The 20,770-nt window shown below is 38.5% G+C and overlaps 1 protein-coding gene across 1 annotated transcript in view; it reads right to left on the minus strand.

Annotated features, from left to right (window-relative positions):
- LOC124170803 (tensin-1-like) overlaps positions 1–20,770 on the minus strand; it is a 366,656-nt gene that overhangs the window by 126,022 nt on the left and 219,864 nt on the right. Inside the window, exon 4 of the mRNA XM_046549768.1 lies at positions 4,571–4,645. Coding sequence (XP_046405724.1) covers positions 4,571–4,645 — 75 coding nt within the window. The remainder of the gene's footprint in view (positions 1–4,570; positions 4,646–20,770) is intronic.

Below are 20,770 nucleotides of genomic sequence, written 5' to 3' on the forward strand. Positions count from 1 at the left end.
GTTCGGAGTATGGAAGAGCCGAACCTAAGGTCCCTTTGGCGTTTTTCTTTAAAAGCAGGCTAATGCCGACGCCGGGTTTCTCTCCACCTTTCCTTCCCCACTACTCATCCTCATGGCGCCAATGACCTCAACCGTCGGTCGCCTCCACCAAAAAAAAACACCATGCCATTGCATAAGTTATCGATCGGAAAGAATCGATTAAAGGTGCAAATAAACGAAAAGGTATCACTCGTTGCAGGAGGGGAGGGGGAACATTCAAGAATTTGAGAACCGAGAGAGTGCGATATGTGCACGGAGGGGATTTTGAAATGCATGGGTGCTGAATAGAGTATTTGCATAGGTATTTAATAGGTATTTAACACAATAAGAGTACTAGTATATTACCGCACTTATTATTTCTAACGTCCCAGGTTTCGCCACATAAGGATTTTTCAAGGCAAATGGAAATGACATTATGTGCCGAAACCTGATAATTAACCCATTATAACCCTATATTGCTTTTAAGCAACATCAAAAATGTATAATTGATCTGCTCTATTCAGGAAATATCTAACCATCGTTGTACTGATGTTTTTTCTATAGATACCGATTTTTTTATTTTAATCATTGCTGATAATTTTACTGATGTTTTTTGCGTAGATAAAATACCGCACTTACGTTGAAATTATCTTCAAAGTGGCGCAAATGCAATGATGGAGATGACATTGTCTTTAATGTCCCTCTAGCGGCCATCATCCACTTTCTTCTCAAATGCGGGATTGCTTGGAACACTTACGACAGCCTTTCCCGGTAGAAATACAGTTTGAATCAATGATAATAGTTCTGGTATTCATTAGTCATTGATACATCAACTTTTTTCAAGTCCACAATCTAATAATAACTATTCATTATTGATAGTCATGGCAGCAATGAGTACAGAGTCCCTCGTGACTAACCCATTAATCATCTTTAAGAAAAGCTGTATTACAACAAATACTCGTGCCGGAACACCGCGGAACAAAGTTTAACTTTCTTCAGGTCTTTTCGTGTAGAACAACCTTTAATGAAGTACATGGTTATTCCAAATGATGGATCCATTTTCAAATCTTAATACTTATTCAAGTATAAATCCATAATGAAACAAGCATTATACCAATGGAAATATTAAGTTTCTAAGTTTTACTCTTCATATATGGTGATATCAATTTAATGTAATAAATAAAATAATTTGTAAAAATTAATAAGTTTTTATACGTATTAAATTATTGCAAATATGGTAAATGGTATAAAGGTTCAACGCGGCGTTGTTTGCACAGCAAACATCGACGTGGTAGCCCAAATCGTCCCACAAACGTGAAAGCATATCTGTTGTTACCAAGGAGCAGGGGCGCAGCTAGGAATTAAGGCTGGGGGGGGGGGGTTTAGGTGCAACTTATACCGGTGTGTGTTGGGGTATGGAATACCCACCAGGATAAGCGTTAGGTGCGAGATTAATAAATTGCGGAATTTCAAGATAAATGGTTCAAAATTGTGTGTTTTATGGCTTTCTGAGGGATAATTTATTTATTCCCACACTATTATATTAGTAATATCAATCCAATTAAGTAAAATGGATTGAAATTGAAAATTTCTCTGAGCTCTGGAGGGGGGGGTTTATCCCCCAAAAATTTCAAATTGCACTGTGAATCGCTAGTTAACAATCAACAAAAATAAACAAACAAATACCGAAGAGAAAACCCTATATTATATGTGTAAGCTGAAGGTACATATCTAAAAACACGGGAGGTCGTGCGCTTCAGCGCCGTTGCAATTTCGTCCATTTTTGTAATTAACGTTATCTCATACGGAATATTTGAAATTTATCGCTTTTAGATGGCTCACATTTTTTGAAACAGTTCCCCATGAGTGAGCAAATGATGTATTCAGCGACGAGGGATGCGACATGAGCAGTGCTTATGAATGGGATGAAGAGAAGCATATCGCCCATCGAGCTGTGGCATCCACTTTTTTAGGCACGCATGGGATCCTCAGCAGTCCAGAAGAAATATGCGGATTTATAATTTCTCATCTCCGAAAAAATGAAAAGTCGTTTCTTTCAGAGACAGAGGTGTGTGGTTATATATGAAAAACGAATTTTGAAATTGAAAGCATTACATTTCCTGAGTTCATTCAAAAAATAACATTTCCAATATTTATCAATTGCATTTTACCCGTGGGGCAATCGACTAAAGTCAGCAGGTATGAAGTCGAAGATTTCCGCTGCTGCATGAACCAACCATGCACATTGATAGGAACACAACCACTACAAGTGCTTATTCTCAGCCGGAATGGCGCAGCGTTGGGAAAACTTGGTATTATAACTCGCCGCTGCTGCGCCACCTTTAAAAACGCCATAGTTTTTTATACTCTGTACACGATTATTCCTCAATGTGACTTTTATTACAAGTTAGAAACAATCGAAAGTTTTTGCGGAGGACTCTTATTTGAAAATCATGTGTGAGTCAAAGGTGTCGGTATGCTTGCAGTACCTAAAATTTTATAAATTAAGCACTAACTACAACATTGTAGATAATCAATATCATTAAAGGCGATGGTAACTTATACTACTCCCGTCTCTACCTAAGCTGCTTAATTTTTAGAAGTAGCATGCATGACTACACAAAGGTGAATATCAGTAAAATATGGACAGAAAAGCACTAGCAATGCTCCGGAGCTGACTTGTTGCTCAATATTTGGTACGATTGTTAGTAACAAGCGATAACCTTAAAGTTATAACAATTCCATATAGCAAAGTTTTGAAATAATTTCCTTTCTGTCTAAACCTTCGAAGCTTCCATCACTTTGGCTCTTCGTCTTTCATCGATTATCAAATGTATTCCATTCCGCGGTTACACTTACAAAAACTGAAATTTCCTCTCCTTTCTGAGGAATTCAAAGTAAAGTTTGGCTTGCGATCGATCCTTCATAGATACTAAATAAAAAAAAGCAATCTGTAATATTTCCAGTTTGAAAATTTCATTTCTTCCTCGTATTACTAAGGAGAGCACGATGTCTCCATTTGGATGGAATTAATGGAATCATTCGCTTGGTCAACCTTGAATGTTTTTATTTTTTCTATTTTTTCCATTGTTCTAATGTTGAAGGGATTGGTTATAGATATTACTGACCGTTGTCAAGTTCTCTCTTTTCATGAATGTGCACGTATTTTTTTATTGTTATGCGTACAAAATTATGACTCTATGGTGGGGGTGCGTTCTGGGGTGGCTTACATATAAAGTTTTTAAATAACAAAAACAGGCAATCAGGGCTTTTCTTACATTATCATTTAGGGAGTCATGCAGGGCACATTTTCATTCCTTACAAAATGCCTGTTACTGCCTCGAATGTATTTAATTTAATAATGTATGTTCAAAAAACCTGTACATATTTAATCTAAAGATTGAAATAGGTACATCAAATAAAAACCCGCATTCAGCATGGTATTCATGCTGACCTGATGTCAAACTCTCAAGTGAAGGACCATATCAGGAAGGAGCCAAACTTTTTAACTCTCTACCATCAGATATTTAAACAATTACAAATAGAAACGCATTCAAATACGAATTAAAAAAGTTTTTATTGAAAAAAATCAATGCACTTGCTAGATGAGTTCTACGAAATACGTAATAAATATGTAAATAAAAAGAATTCTATAACTTGCCAGCTATAACATGTATAAAAAAAATCACTGTCAACTTTCATTTTCGTCTATTATGTTCTAACTTCATATATGGTTTGTCCTATCTAAAGTGACGATCTCTATTTTATTTTTGTTGACTTGTAAGCCTTAAGTTATAGCCACGACTAGAAAAAATTGCTTGAAAATACAAAATATTTTATTCTCTCACACACAGACCGTTCTCGAACGCACTAAGCTAGCGACTGGTATTTTGGCGTCGAGTACGACCTACCTGAAGCTGTGCATGATAGAAGTCTCATGATCCCAAGTCCTTCGGTTTTACCAAAGTGGTAAAAATTTGGAGCTGGTACATTATAGGCAACTCTTCCCTTTAAGAACAGGTAAAGCCGTATGTGAAAGTGAAAAAACAGCGAAGAAGGAAGGAGGCAAAACGACTATGCCGGGCACATGGCTACTGGGACCGCCTTGCCAAGGAAGCCATTCAGATCCGCATCAACCGCAATAACATCAACAGAGACACTTGGTTCCAAATCCGAAATGCATGGGGATCAATAATGAAATCCCTTATATGCAACAAAAATTGCGGGAAAAGCACAATACTCGTGAACCAATCAGGTTACACCTGACCACGGATGGGGTGTATATATACTGGACAAATTTCGAAGAACGGCATTTGGAAGATCCTCTGAGGATGAACAGCAAGTTGCATCTCGAAACTTCTGGAGACATAGACGACATCAACCGGTGGAAAACCCGAGAAACTTTTCTGCAACAACTGAGGTTATTCAACCCAAGTGAAATGATTCTTTAAAATGGGATCGGAATTCATTTATTGAGTTAGAAACGCGACTTTATGGATAAAAGGATATGTAAATGCTTAATACCGCAAAGCGACAACGGCAATTGGCTTACCTTCCCATCTCGGCTACACACTTTGATTCCAGCAAGCGATATGACCAGCAACACCGGCTTCGTCCTTGGGGGTCCCTAGAAGGCAAGAATAAAATATTCAGAATGTGTGGATTATGTGCAGAATACGTAATAAACCAGGCAATTAATTTTGCAAGTACACATTCTGTGCTCTATAAATAAAGCTTTAAGCAAATTTTGCAGTATTAAAGGGAAATATATATCCCATGGTTGAAGTATTGCGAAGTTTTTAGGAGAACTAGTCTAGGAGAACAATGGTGGGTAGAAACCAATTGTTAACTATGGTAAAATATTCATGGATCCACGAAACACTGAAACCGAACAAAGAATCATTTTTTTAAATGTCAAATTTCCTCGATGGCTATGGGACTGTGAAGATTTCTCCCATTTCACCCCCGGTAAGGTCCTCCATATCATCAAATATATTTATTCAAAAAAGACGACATAGAAAACTGAATATGACGAAGAGAAAACCACAGAAACAATAAAATGAGATGTCAAAATCCAAGTCCTCGAAGGCACTAGTTGATGCAGGCTTTTATACGCCGGTATCCCATACGGCCTTCTCCTTGGCAGGTATTCAAATACCATGCACGAACTCTGTAGTGGAATATATCATAAACATATTCTCCACATCCGGGGAGGCATTTATGAATAGTGATTCACTTTGCGAATAAATAGAAAGGCGTTTATGCTCCACCCTCCAGCGCTTTCGATTATATTATTCTAAAAGAGGCGTTTGTAATATTCATTTCACGCCTACATTGTACTTAAGCACAGAAGGAATCTTCCGCGCGATCCAAAATAAATTTTCCGATTTCTTAATTCTGTGTCAAAACAACAATGAAAAGTCAAAATTTTGAGATTTTAGGGGAGAGGGCTTCAATACGAAGAAAAATTCTGGAATTGAAAAATAAAGTTTTCTCTGCTCATCGGTTTCCTCTTATAAGGGGAGGGGCCATGTCATGACTCCGCCACCGATCATCACTTATCGAGTGAAGGAATACATATCTGATGGTTGTAACAAAAATCAACTAACATTAGGAATTTCCCTGGATATCTCAAAAGCATTCAACAAAGACTGGCACGACGGCCTTCTAATCAAAACGGACCAACGAAAAATACCTGGGTGGATTTTAAAATGGACTCACTCTTATCTCCGAGTAGGAACTTTTAACGTTAACTGGAGATATGAGAAAAGTATCATAAAAAATATATGACAGCAGGGGTCCCCCTAGGATTAATATACGTGCCGCTTCCTTTCAACTCTTTTACTTCAGATTTCCTGAAATATAGGGAAGATCGGCAGACTACAATGGCACTTCATGCGGATGACGCGGCTATATTCACGAGGTATATATACATTAACGCAGATCTATCCGCGGAAAAGGTACTGTAAAAACTCGACCAAGTACACGCCTGATACAATAAATGGAGAATTAGAGTGAACGCCGAGAAAACTCAGGCAGTCATCTTCCATAAACCTTTCATTTCCAAACCGCGACGCCCAATCCTCCGACAATAAGGGATAAGATACTCAGACAAGACCACGTACCCTGAGGTGACCCTATACTCGAAATTAACCTTTCATCGGCATATTAAAAATATCACGACAAAGGCATTTGGTGCAAAAGCCGGCTTACTTCTAATTTTAAATGACAACTCGACATCACCCAAAATAAGTGTTTGCATCTACAATGCGTACATACGGCCAAAACTAACATACACAATACCATCGTAGATTAGATTAACTAATACATCCAACCGCGAAAAATAAATATCACGGAGCGAAGTGCTTGAGATCAACCCTAAAGATAATATAGTGGCATGACGACAATAATACGAGAAATAATACAAAAAGGCTGGAAGCAAAGAGTTCGCACAAATTATTTTGGAACAGTCGACAAAATACGAAGGGTATTCATGAAGTAACGGCCATTTGGTCACAGGAAAAAATATACTCATAGACACACAGTATATTGATATTTTTAGTAAGCTAAAAAAAAACTTCACTTCTCTACGTCATTGCCGTTCACTACCTAGCGTATTTCGTACCACGAATAGAAGGATCAACTACTTTGCTATTTCCACATCGTAATTTATTGACACCGACCATGGTTTCGTTACAGAGTAACATTATCAAGGTGGTAATGTCATATTTTGATGACCAAATACTATGTGGAAATAGCAAAGTTTTTGATCCTTCTATTCCTGCGATTATGGATTTCCACCAAGTTACGCCCGCTACTATTAATTGTATTTCGTACCACTGCACCAGATTATTTAACCTCTCGGCATAGAAGCTCGCCACCTGAGAGTTTAACCAATTGACAACGGAATTCTTGAGTTCCTCTTCGATTTCGAAACGTTCACATTGTCTAAGCTTTTTTTCACTCATAACTGTAATATAAACTAGGCATAACTCCCGATAAATTTCAGCAGCCGACAATCCTTCTGCATACAAGAATCGTATGGCAGAACGCACTTCACGCTCGGATCAACGATCATCGCGGACACGGTTTTTTACATGCACGGACAAGCAAACGACTTCTGAAATAAAAACTGCTAATATAACTTCTCAATAAATCAGTAAATGGCGCTGTAGGAGTAAAACTGAGTTCTGAAGCGCCAATATTTAAGCATCAGCAAACGGCCCTTGCTTTATGAATATGCTTCGTATTTCGAAAACTTGAAAATGAACGACGAATTAATCATCCAGGACTCGCCTATACCGTTAACTGATATTTGGGATATACATAAAAGGACGGAGTGGTGTCTAAAAATTTAGGCAAAGGAAGAGTAATAAGGGGCAATAAGAAGTTGGATATTGCGAAAAACGGAATAACATCTACAAGCGCAAAGAAAAGCTACTTGCAGCACCGTCACATCACCAACACCGGTCATATTCTGTGCTTTAACTGATTCATTACTTGCGTAAAACATCAGCTGGAAATATTTAGGGTGTTTCAAATCAAACATAAAATAATAAGGTAAATGTACATACTACATAAATGCTGAATGCTCTACATGCGCTGAAAATCTCAAAATGAAAGCTAAGTATGTACCACAGAGTGATATTTAGCCTTCCACTTTTATAAAACAATTTAATTACGACTTATTTGGATACACCGAACAAATTTCAAGCCTATAGCGTGATTCTAGAGTATGCAGAATTATCATTCAGTGGTTCGAAACTTGTCCACAGGTAAATGCTAAAAAAGTGAAAAATTACAAATAATTCTGTTGAAACATGATGGAACAAGAACACCATATAGATCTTGATACCTTAACTTAAGATACCTAAGGTTTTAAACAAGCTATACCTATGCCACGTACAAAAACCAGTGGAGCCCTAGCCAGAAATTTACTTCGAGGGGAGCCAGATGGTGTGTGGAATCCCTCTACTGATTTTGTGTTGTCAATCAGCACGCATCAGAGAATTATACATTTCATTCGATCAGCTCTATATTTCATAATGCTGAAAGATGACTTCATCGTTGATTATTGGCAGAACTAATCAGAATTAACTGTATCGAAAAAGGAAATATCAAAGAATAGATAGGAATTGTGTTATCTTAGCAAATGTATGGCGGGTACTCACCAATAAGGAAAATATTTCGGGTGTTGTGAAAATATGAAATTGTGAAAATATTAGGAAAACTTTGGGTTTGGGTATTCTGTGACATTACATTTTTCGATATAGTTACATTTAATTAGGTGTGTTAATTATCAACGATGAAGTTGTATTTTAGTATTATAAAATAATGCGTGAAGTGCGTTCTGTCATACGATTCTTGTATGCAGAAGGATTGTCGGCTGCTGAAATTTATCGGGAGTTATGCCTAGTTTATGTTACAGTTATGAGTGAAAGAAAGGTTAGTCAATGTGAACGTTTCGAAATCGAAGAGGAGCTCAAGAATTCCGTTGCCAATTGGTTAAACTCTCAGGCGGCGAGCTTCTATGCCGAGAGGTTAAATAATCTGGTGCAGTGGTACGAAATACAATTAATAGTAGCGGGCGTAACTTGGAGGAAATCCATAATAGCAGGAATAGAAGGATCAACAACTTTGCTATTTCCACATAGTATTTGGTCATCAGTATATGACATTACCACCTAATAGTAGAGCTCAATGAATGAAATACATGATTCTTTGAGGGGTGCTAATTGACTACAAAATATCAGTAAAGGGAATCCACATTACCACTCTAACTGCCCCGCAAACAACATGGAACAAATTAAAAAGCAAAATATTTTAAGAGGTACCTGAAGAGTTCAATATGAAGCGCATTTCATGACATATAAAAATATGTATTTCGTGCCTGAGTGGAGCTGAAGCGATACCTCCCCTTAAGTAGAAAAAATACTTGAAGGAAGATCAGACAAAAATTTAATGTGACCTTCCATCGCGCCTATTGCGTCATAATTTATTTTTCAAGCTGAAGTACTCATTCTCGGTTCCTTTTAGCACTCTTGAACGTACTCCGTGGTCTCGCGAGACTTGAGGTCACAGCGTCGCCCAACCCTCCAACACGACTGAATCCGCATCACGACCTGCGCCACAAATAGCCGCGTTCATCAGCCGCCTTCTCCCGCCATAAACAAACTCCCCACTCACACACACAGCGCCGACGCTCAAAGCGGTGGAATAGAGAAGCATTCAACAGGTGGTTAGATGTTCCAGGAAATGAGGTCTCGTGCCCATTCAGCAAGTCGGAAACACAGCTTCCCGCCATGCTATGCGCGGATAGACAAATTCTAACGGCTTGATGCTAATTTCTCATCAAATTATCGACTGGATACCACTGAAAACAGGATTAAGCAGACTAATTATCATAATAAACTGACAAGTGCTATCGTTCAAACTCCCCTTCGAACTACAGGTGACGTGGGATAATATTCTTCCACCATTGTGTAACGGAACGCATTTTAATGTTTTCATTGCATAATTTTTGGGTAAATCTCTGTGTGCCGTGACCATTTTCCGAAAAAATGGACTTGTCTCATATATTTTGATGGAATCACATGGAATATGGATAAATTTGGCAGTTTAAGTCACTCAAACTCAACAAGATGTCCATTCACTGATTATTTTCAACCGGTACTCAGCGAAACAGGGATAATTTTGCATTTATTTATGCTTCCATGAACCCATAGGTTGTACCCTGAAAACATACTACAGAACTATGGAACCATGTTCCGGAACATAGTTCCATAATTTCCCGCTGCATAATGATCAGCGTTGAATCTTACATTAATCGTATAAAAAATAGATTATTCGAATAAGGGCGCTATGATGACAGGCCAACTGCTCTGCTTTGGCTGCTTGCAGTTCCCTCTTCAAGAGGTAACTATAAGAATATTTTGAACATGTTTTTTTCACAACCATTTTGAAAAGGCAACAAGGATTCCACTCACAGCCTTGTATGAATATGCTCTGAACTAGTTTCATATTTAGAAGAACTATTTTGAGCTATATGTGGCATTAAGAATTCAAAATAGCAAATCAAATCACCATTTATCTATCAAATATGCGAAAAACAATAACGAGGGACGAGTTCATCTAAGACTTTTTTTTAAGAAAATTAAATCACTGATATAAAAAGAAAAGACATTCATCTAAAATATTTTGGCATTTTTAGATATCCAATAATTTCATTCACATGCTCTGAGACATGTACGGCAAAAATATTCAGAATACTACGGTTTACGATAAAATTTAGCGCTAAATGCGTTCCATTGAAAAGCCGTCCCGTAAATTATTCCAAATTCCATTATTTTATTTAGTTACAATTATTTTTAGCCACTCGGTTTCAGAAAAGAAGTTGGAGTATGAAATTACAGGAACGATATAATAATATCTCATTATAGGATTATGGGAAACCCCTCTTTCGGAATTTGCACTATCTAAGATATGTGTCTCGTTCTTTGGCCTTGACTCGACAACGAAGAGAGCCTGTGGAAGATGAAATCATCTGGATTAACTCTCAAATTTTGACACAATTTTACGATCCAGCCAGGCCAAAATCATCTATAACGAGGTAAACAACAAAAATAATTTTATCGATATATTTTACACACGATGACCTTAGCCCTTCACGGTAAAAATACCAATAATAATTAACACTAGATGTGATGCATATGAACATACGGAAGAGAAAGCTTGCAAAATAAACTACACATGCAACATATTTCTGTGATACACGACATACACATATTTCTGTAATATACCCAGACTCATCCTTCATTTAGTTCACATTTCAACTCAGAATTTTTAAATGCATTTTTCCCAAATCCTATTTACAGGTATAACTTAAAGAATTCTACATTCACTAAATTTCATTGTTTTAAAGAGCCTGTTTATAGATAAAGTGGCAAATTTAAGGAATCTTTTTCCTCGAAATTATGGACAATTTTTCCGTGATACTCATCACCATCCGAAATTATTTTATGAAGAGTTGCCAAAATAAAGTCTTACTCATTAATCTTCTGCACACATTTCGCTCTTCATTTATAAATTGTAAATATATAAATAAACATATATAATGAAGGAAAATATAAATGCAAGCATCGGAAAATTATTATCTAATTTACAGTTATCATATTTTACGATTATAAATAAAATATTCGTTCTTAAGTGTAGAGAATTTCCGTCTAAACAAATTAAAATAATGAAAACATTAATAGTTTACGGTAAAGTTGCTCAACTAGGTTTAAAGCGTGGCCTGTTGCAACAAGCTGGCCGGGTTTTGTGACAAAACCATTTCTATAAAGAAAGGTTGGAACCCTACCTTCACCCTTCAAGTCAACCCGACTTTCAATGGAAACTATTATATCCGTGATCAACAGATTCCGAATGGACTTTTTCCTTGATATCGCTCCTCTCGTCAGTGACGCGAGTACCAAATGTTGCACACTCGTTTAAAGGCGCGGTGGGTGTCGACGCATTTAGCGGGCGATTGCGGAATCCTCAGCTGTAATATTCGTGATCATCTTTACTACCCCGACAAGCCCATCCCGCCATTCCCATCACTTTCCCCAATCGGAGAAGGAAGACTCGGGAGGTGACTCACAGCGCCCACGTGGTGTGACCAAACGCGGATGAACCGCCCCCGGCCGCCGCGACGTTCCCGCCCAGCGGACGACGATTCCGCGGCCGACGCCCCGCTCCGCGCCCGCCAAACTCCCTCCCTCGGACCCGGAGCGCACAAATACCTGAATCATCAAGTGGCGGGCCCTTGGACGTAGGTTGGGCAGTACTGCGGTTGATTTTCACATGAAATTGGAGGCGAGGGAAGGTCCCTTCTACGGCAGCGTTCACCCTGTCGTGATGACAGGGGCATGCAGATGAGGAGGTGAAATTGGTGTAATTTGTTCCATCCAATTGGCACCATATATGTGTGAAGTAATTGGCGCATCGAACCACGGCTATAGTAACAGGTAACTCGGTGACTAAGGTAATCAAAGTTTACTTCATATGGTCACAATGAATACCGAAGGCTTATGATGGAATGATAATGATCTTAATGAACGAAATCGGCCGTCTCAATTCGAAGTCATTATTTCCATCGCATTTACGACGGTAAAAAACAACAAAAAACGTATTTTTTAAATCAAAATTTTGGTGGTGCTAGTATCGCCTTTTACGTAAAATATCAACACAATGGCCCCAAAGAAGCAGCTTTAATATTAAAACCGAAAATCGAACTGTCACTCTAGAAAGTATTATTAGAACATGCAATCCACGAAATGCACGTTTTTCAATTAATGTGGTAAAGATGGCTAGGCAAGAGACGAATTTATGGTTTCACCGAAGAGAACTTTTCACCGGAATAAGAATAAGGACATGGTATGACGTGCCAGTCCCTCCATTTGAAAAAAGAGGCCATAGGAAACGACCCATAAGTCATATGGGTTTGAATAGAGTCACCAAGAAGACGAATTAATTAAATTTCATCTTACTACGAGGGAATGACATTTTCTTGCCGGTTACTTTAAAATATTCCATCCTCATGCCATGCTCCTACGAACGCCCATCCAGCATAATAAGGTTCTCTATGCTACGCTCTATTGCGAATGAAATATTATATTTACTCTCACATATGGAATTATTAGGTGTCAATTATTTATTATGGAATTACTTTTGAAGTGATTCACCATTTTTAGGATTATTATTTGAATGCGGGTGCATGAAATACTGGGTATTATGTACATTCATTAAGCATGGAATATTGTAAACGGCCAAACAGCAACTCATCAAAAAAATGGAAGGATAAGGTAAACAATGTCTATAGCCAATAACACTTTGTTTTTTAAAAAAAATTTCATACTCCTCTTGAAGCAATTAAATTAAGTGAAACGTAGATAATGAAACGACGGGTATAAACTGAAATGATACCCCACGACGCTCTAAATGAAAGTAGGTAGGCGGGATCAGTCGTTGACCATTACTTCTATGAATACGCCTACTCTCATTCGTTCATAAGTATCAAACACGCTTGCAGCGACAACACTGCCTCAATGATTTTTTCTCGAATCCATCCTTGACCCAAGCAACATGATTTCGCCTTTCTAAATCCCCTTTCTCAAACAAAACGTTATCTGACGTTAGGTTACTCGGATCATTTCCAATTAGCATATCCATCTTTCCGTGTCAGCGTGGGTATCTCCATAAGCTTTTTCTCCATAAGCATAGGCTGTTACCCCACTTACAAATCCTAATGCGTGGAAATTTATAAAATGTCACAAGGTACAACTTAAAAAAATAATAAATGCTCGCAATGTAATTAATTCTTAACAGTGAAAATATCCATAAGTTGAAGAATGAAGAATTTCATCACGAACTCGGTATCCAGGAAAGCGAGGTTTTGTATAAACTGGTAGCCGCAGGTCCATAAATCCATTGTCAGCGCATGCAACAACTCTCCATTAACTCAAAGTATAATACAGCTCTTCCTAAGGTATTTTTATTTGGTAGATCACGAGCCAATTTCAAAGATCAGATAAAAAAATGAGCTCCAATTTATTTTATATCGTTGTTTTCCTTATACTAGAAATCTGCCTGTCATCGCAATCCATATTTAAGCACGCTATCAAATGAATATATTTCTGATGTATAATTCTTAGCGAGGTTGAGAAAGAAGTCAGCACTTCGAAAGCTTCCGAGTTTATTTTCCAGTGTGAGTGTTTCTTTATTTGTGTCTCTGTGTTTATTGATATTGACTTGAACTATTAATATTACGTGCTACGTGCATTTCATATTTCTATACATGTCCGAATATATTTCTGAATGGACAGATGTAATATGTAGCATGAGAGAGGTAAAGGATAAAGTTATGATCAGATTTCATACGGAAGAGATTAAGCAATCAAGCGACACATAATGACATTGGTGTAAGTAGCGGGAATTCACCAGTAGATCTCATACTGCTTAAGTAGAGGAATGAGCTCTGAATATTTCACAGCAGTTTTCTCTCATTATCCGGATTGGCAGCGGCTACATGAGGCTCAATTTTGATATCTTAGAACTCCAAGTAAGATTATTATCACATATCATAAAGTAAATAATTCTAATACCACCACTGAAGCAAAGCTGCTGTATATCTATTCAAATAATTGAGAATAAATAAAATACAGAAGAAGATTAAAATGATATAAGTAGCGAACCATAAAAAATAGCAAATGGTTATTTTTTTACGACAAATACTTGCATGAATGAAATAATGAAAAGCTGAAAAAGATTGATGTGTTCATTTTTTTGCGTCATCAACTAAAATAATGAGTTTGAGTAATATAAAACTGTTGCCGAAGAACAAATAAATTCTATTATATAATCTTGGAATTGAACTCCTAACATCGCACTATACAATGCCGATGAATGTTCTTCAAATGAAACAATTAAATAGATGAACTATTAGACTTCACCCAAAGCTTAAATATTGAACCGTTCAGTTCAAAAAAGTGAGACGAAAGACTGATAGGATACCACACGATGGCTTTGGCTCAGGAAGCTGAGAATAGGGGTTAGCTTGCTCCTCGTTCACTCCACGCAACCGTGTCTGCTCAGATGCAAATCATGGTACATGAAGCTTTATGAAATTTCACAAGCCACATATTATAAAATAATTATAAATAGGCGTAATGTAATTAATTCCTAACATAGATATCCATCAGTTGAATAATGAAGAATCGTATCACGAACTCAGTATCTTGGAAAGCGAGGGTCACTGGGAGCCACAGGCCTCTAAATCCATTCTCGGCGCATGCAACTACTCCTAATGTAACACAAATAAATATACAGTTATTCCCTAGGCATATACTCTCATGAAATCCTGACAGTTTTTTATAGAAAATGAATATTCATGAGCAAAATTATCAAAATAATTACAACAGTTTTGCGTTAAAACGGTAGAGAGAGAGAGAGAGGGATTTTGTTTTATCAAATAATTGAGTCTCATTAAATTTGCAATTCAGTATATTAAAATTATATCTTGATATCTAGATAGCCTGCAAAGGCCCATAAACACTTCTTAACCGAACAAAAATTAAGCATGAGAAGTGTCAAATAAAATGGTGTTATAAATTACCATTAAAGGTGGTAAAACGAAATTAAAATACATGTAAATTTAACCCATGAAATCCGTTAGTAACGTCAATGTGCATTTTGTAAACTATGATCAATGTCTAATGCTATTATTTTAAACTGCCAATCAAATATACTTCCCGCAAAAACAGTCTCAGGAACACATGCAGACGATGGGAATGCAGAGAACTGTTAGAGGAGCAAGACTAAGTGCGTCAGTTATTTTTCAAGGAACGAACCATAATAAAAACACGTTCGAAGTTTCACTACCCCACCTGCTCCTTTACAAACATTGAAACATGTGACACATAAAAAGATATTAGTGTAGCTTTAATTTTCATAGAATAAGGGGACGGCGAGGAATCAAAGTTTAGAATATTCGACGCTCATCCGTCGGCCGTTTGTCAAATTTTTGGAACGCGATTCCATCACTTTTTTCGATCTTTTGGTGCGTTTCAGGACGAGGGATGAGCCATCCTCGTATCGACTTCCGAAACCGACATGACGAGGAAACAATTGAAGCGGGAGGAGCGGGAAGGAGACGGAGAATGTATACTAAAGCTGGACATTCGGCAGCAAAGCTTAAAAATGTTTCGAGGGACGAGAGAGTCCAGCTCGCGAGCGAAGAGCTCGGCGCTCTTGAGAGTCAAATGGAAACCCCCTTCGCTCATCACGTGAGCATTTTACTCCTACGGCGGCCTCCCACTCCTCCAATGGGACATGGAACATGAGATATGAGCATTACGTAAATGCAGCGAGGTAAAGAAGCTCGTCAGATTCACGGACCAAAAAAAAATGTGCTCGCGTAAAAAAAAATGGGAAGACATGCCTTTAGAAAGTGCTGTTGAAGAGGAGGAAAAATAATAATGAACTGCTGAAAAAAACAAAAGAACATAAAGGTTTCGTGCATAATAAAGAGAGGAAAAAGGAGAAAAAAATACAGTGCGGCTTGCGGATTTCTTCGTTAAAATATGGATCTTTCAAGATCCAGTCCCTCCCTCTGTTCCCTCATTTTTTTCCCCTCAAAACTCTGAGAGTGGTATTCATCCTCAACACAAGTTTTGAGGCGATAGTGTTGACGTGTTGGCTTCCCATTCCAAAAGCATGATTTTGAACCTCAGCGTCAGGGGAGAATGTTCCCAGATATCTTCATCTTTAACGGTGCGATACGTAGAGTACTCCAAAAACATTGCAAGGGCTGTATAACGGAAAAGATTGGATAGCTAAGCATTTTCTCTTGTACGTACAGCCACTTCCAACTTCTGCGTCTCATATCTTGCGTGTAATAAGTGCATGTTCCCTAGATGTTATGAAATGGCTTAAGCTGCTTTTATCTAACTGCCTTTATACACTTTTTATAGCAGTTTCAATTCGGTCTCAAGTATTGCCATAACCAATAAAAAATATTATTGAGTCAATATTTTTTCGTCTACAATGGCATTAGGTCACGAAAAAGTCTTTATTTCTGTAAAATCTAAGTTCAGGCCATAAATATTACTCAAACATTTCGAATCGTCTTCAAGAGAATGCAGCCAAAGAAAATTTAGCGCAGAATTAAGATGGGGAAAAAAAAATCACGCCAACAGTTTGTAAATGTAAGTTCAAGAAACACGAAAAAGTAATCGAATATTAGCTAAACATAGGCCAGTAACTACGAATACAGGAGGCATGACAGATGAGAAAAAATTTGGAAAATTATTGGTCCATGCGCCACTGTTGTCAGTAATGAGTGTCACATGTTATTAGGCATATCATTTTAAGTTATACGTTGCATCAAAAGAGTTAATACTAGAGACGTGCAAAGAGAAGATATGAACCACTTCGCCGGATAATCACTTTATATTGGCAAAACCGCGTCACACTCCACTCCGATAACACTCCTGCTCACATTTTGGAATCAGCCAGCTTAGTGTCGAATAGTCATAGTCAACTGTTCGGTCCATATCCTTCATGATAGACCGCGCGTCGCTCATGCCTGAGATACGGAGACGCATAGCCGCCGCAGTATTGTATCACACCTAAGTATTTTTCGGTTCCTGCTTTCTGAAATATGTTTGAGCTATGATATCACTCATACAGCAACTCAAGTGGTAGCGATTATAAATCTTCGGGAGAAAATTTGATTATGTTGACATATGTTTTAAATACATGGCATACTTTAGAAGATAAACCATATTGCATGTGTTCGCATCCAATAAATACTTTTTGATGAATTTATTATAAGAAAGGCATTAAACTTTATTTTCATCGTTTCAACGACGTCTTCTATCACAAATTAACCTAAAAATAAGATAAAACGGAATAGCAATATTTTTGTCACTCTCCACGACAACGCTCAAACACATCAGCTCTAATTCTAAAACGGGAGGTCAAAGCATGCAATGAAATGAGCTGCTGTCTTCACAGATGTCATACATGCAATCAAGGGGGCCAGAATCAACCACAGTCACATTAACCTGGTCTTAAAACAGAGGTCAGGAGGTAAAGCAATGATGAATTTACGCGCTTCCTCTCTGTCAACAATGCTCAGACAATTAGAGCGTGGATTCACTGTTGCGTATGACCTTCCACAAGGACGCTGAAGCCTTGCTGAGCATTTTACGTGATCATTGCAGCGGAACAGCTTATGAATCAATAATATTTTAAAATAACACTGGAAATATCGGCTACCAAGTATGCATTGAATAGGCTCCAATAATTCACTATCCTTTCATAGATCAGTATAATTTAATCTCATCAAAATTGATCAACGTTGTTGTTGATGTTGGTTTATGACTAAACTCACTACTTCATACATCATGCATCTATACCTATGGATCCTGTTGTCAATTCAAGCTGTAAGCATCACCTTTTTATCACTAACAACCCTAGTGAAAACAGAAGAAGATGGCATCTTCTGAAATGTTTGCGAGCGGAATAAAGATGCATGATAGGCTTGAAGAGTACCAAACAATCGTGCAAACGGTTGCCCACAATTTGGTTGAAATGTTTGATGCATGTCATTGAAGACGACTTTTCTCTCAACTACGACCGAGCAGGTCACCATAAAACTAAATATCCTGAAGTTGGCAAAATCCGAGAACCTCAAAGACCAGCCTCTGTCACGGTGGCTAGAACAGCCTCTGTAGATTCTGAATAAAATTTGACATCCGGCGCCTTATTTGACCAACATTATAACGAAATAACAAAAATCTATTTCCATCACCGTATTTACCGCAATAAACGACAACCAGTAAGTTAAAACGTCATTACTTTAGACATCATTGTCCAGCTCGTTCTTGTCCTGATGCTCAGCAATCAAATAATACGGTGGTTAGATATTTAACGGCGGCTGACTGCTGACTCATCCGAATCCTGACTGCTGTTTTAGTGGAGGTTGCAGAAAAGTTATCACTATGACCATTGAATAAGGTTTTAAACTAAACTCTTTCCTCGTCCCCCAAAGAAAAGAGTTACCCAGCCGCATGAGTTTCCTTTCAACGTATGTGAAAAATACCATGTCGTACTTAGCTCGTCAAACTGCAACGACTCTCAAAAAATAAACAAGCTTGTTGAGTGCATCGGCAAATGACCTTTCAAAGATCGAAAGGCAAAATGTCAACAGAATTAAATCAAAACATAATATTTAAGTTTGAAGCTTATTTATCCAAGGAAGAGATGAATTTCTGTTCCGGTTCCATCATTGAAACCGAGGTGATACCTTAAAACCGGCATCCACGACTCAAACTGTGAGAATGCTGGTCACTCCACGCGTATCAAAAATAACCTTCGGTTTGAAAGATTAAGCAAAAATTAAGCGGTACTATTCACATGTATGCGCATTACATGAAAAGAGAGGTCTTGTTAAACCTTCAGGAGAAGACGGGACAACTTAGTTGGCCACATAATGAGGCATGATTGCCTGATAAAAACAATCGTAGGTGGACAGGTGGAAGGGAAGAAAGGCAAGGGACGGTCTCGAATGAGCTACATCGGATAGGTTATAAAGGATGCAAAAGAGAAGAAATACGTCTCTGTGAAAAGGCTAGTGGATAGAAGAGCGTAATGAAGAGCTGCATCAAACGAATACTAGGATTGGATCTGAGGGTTCCGTGGCGTTTCGCGGCATTAGTAACAGCTTGAAGACGCCAGTAGGATGGCTGGAGAAACTGTTGTCACATTTAGGCAACAGTAACACGGTGGAACGCCCAAAAGCCGTAACTAATCTTAAAATTGTAATGTTTTCTTGGAAAATCTTGGAAATTTAAGTCCTGACCCAAGGAAAGCAAAAAAAAGAACGATATGTGAAGAAAATTGACTCGCGAGCGTGATCGTGAGCGTGATTAGCTCTAGAATAAGGCTAGATCTAACTATCGAAGAGTGCCTATGCAGGAGGGACAGTTGAAGGCCTTCTTACCTTTCACGATGGAGTCCGTGGCAGCCGTGGAACAAATGAGTGACGTGTGGCGCGTGAAGCGGCGTCGGGTGAACTGGCTCGACGGGACGGGCGCCGACGCCGAGACGAGGCGTCTGCGCCTGCCCCGTAGCGATTAAAAACCCCCTCGACGCCGTCCAATGGCGCGAAAGCGAGCACAACACGGCCGATGCACGCGGAACTCGTCGAAGCCGAGTCGAGAGACGAGTGATTTCCACTGATAAACATCACCATCATTACTCAACAATCCTATAATTGCTTTGACGCAGCTCTCCATTTCACTCTCCTTTCCGCTAGCCATTTCATAGCGACGAATTTCGTCTCTTTTACATCCTTTGTAACCTGTCCTATGTATTTAGTGAAGAGTTCTCGGGATCGCCACCGGGTCAGGAACTCCATAACTGCCGACGTTTCGATGTCCTACTCGGTCATCGTCTTCAGGGCTGTGCCTCACTCACTCACATCCCTGAGGACGATGACCGAGTCGGACGAGCTGCGTCAAACCAATCTTAGGAATGTTGACGAATGATAATGAAGACGCAATAAAGCAACAAATGTAATTCCTGACGCAAGGAAAGCCAAAAATTGTGCAATATATGACAATAATCGATTTGCGTGATCTCACTCGAGATCACAAGTGACGCTAGAATACCGCTAGAGCTAACCACCCTAGAGTGACTATATTCACGTAAAATAGAGTGACGATGTTTCGATGACCAACTCGGTCGTCGTCCTCTGGGCTGTGGATGTGCCTCACTCACTCACAGCCCTGACGACGATGACCGAGTCGGCCATCGAAACGTCGCCAGTTATGGAGTTCCTGACCCGATGGCGATCCCGAGAACTCTTCGCTAAGTCTATTCGCCGGGAAAGCACGAAATCTTTCCTTTCCTATGTAACTCATAGGTACTGAAAGGTAAGCACGGCCATTGACATTCCCTTCTACATAGTCACTCTATGGTAGTTAGGTATAGCGGTATTTTAGAGTCACTTGTGATCTCGATTGAGAACACGCGAGTCGATTATTGTCACATATTGTAAAATTTTTGGCTTTCCTTGCGTCAGGAATTACATTTGTTGTTGTAATGCGTCTTCATGATCGTTATCTTAAATATCATTAATGGCAAATACAGATCATCTGACGTTCTTTCTTTTATTCCGCTTCGTGTTCCTTCGCGCACAGCGATG

The sequence above is a fragment of the Ischnura elegans genome, chromosome X (genome assembly GCF_921293095.1).
Source record: "Ischnura elegans chromosome X, ioIscEleg1.1, whole genome shotgun sequence".
NCBI lineage: Eukaryota > Metazoa > Arthropoda > Insecta > Odonata > Coenagrionidae > Ischnura > Ischnura elegans.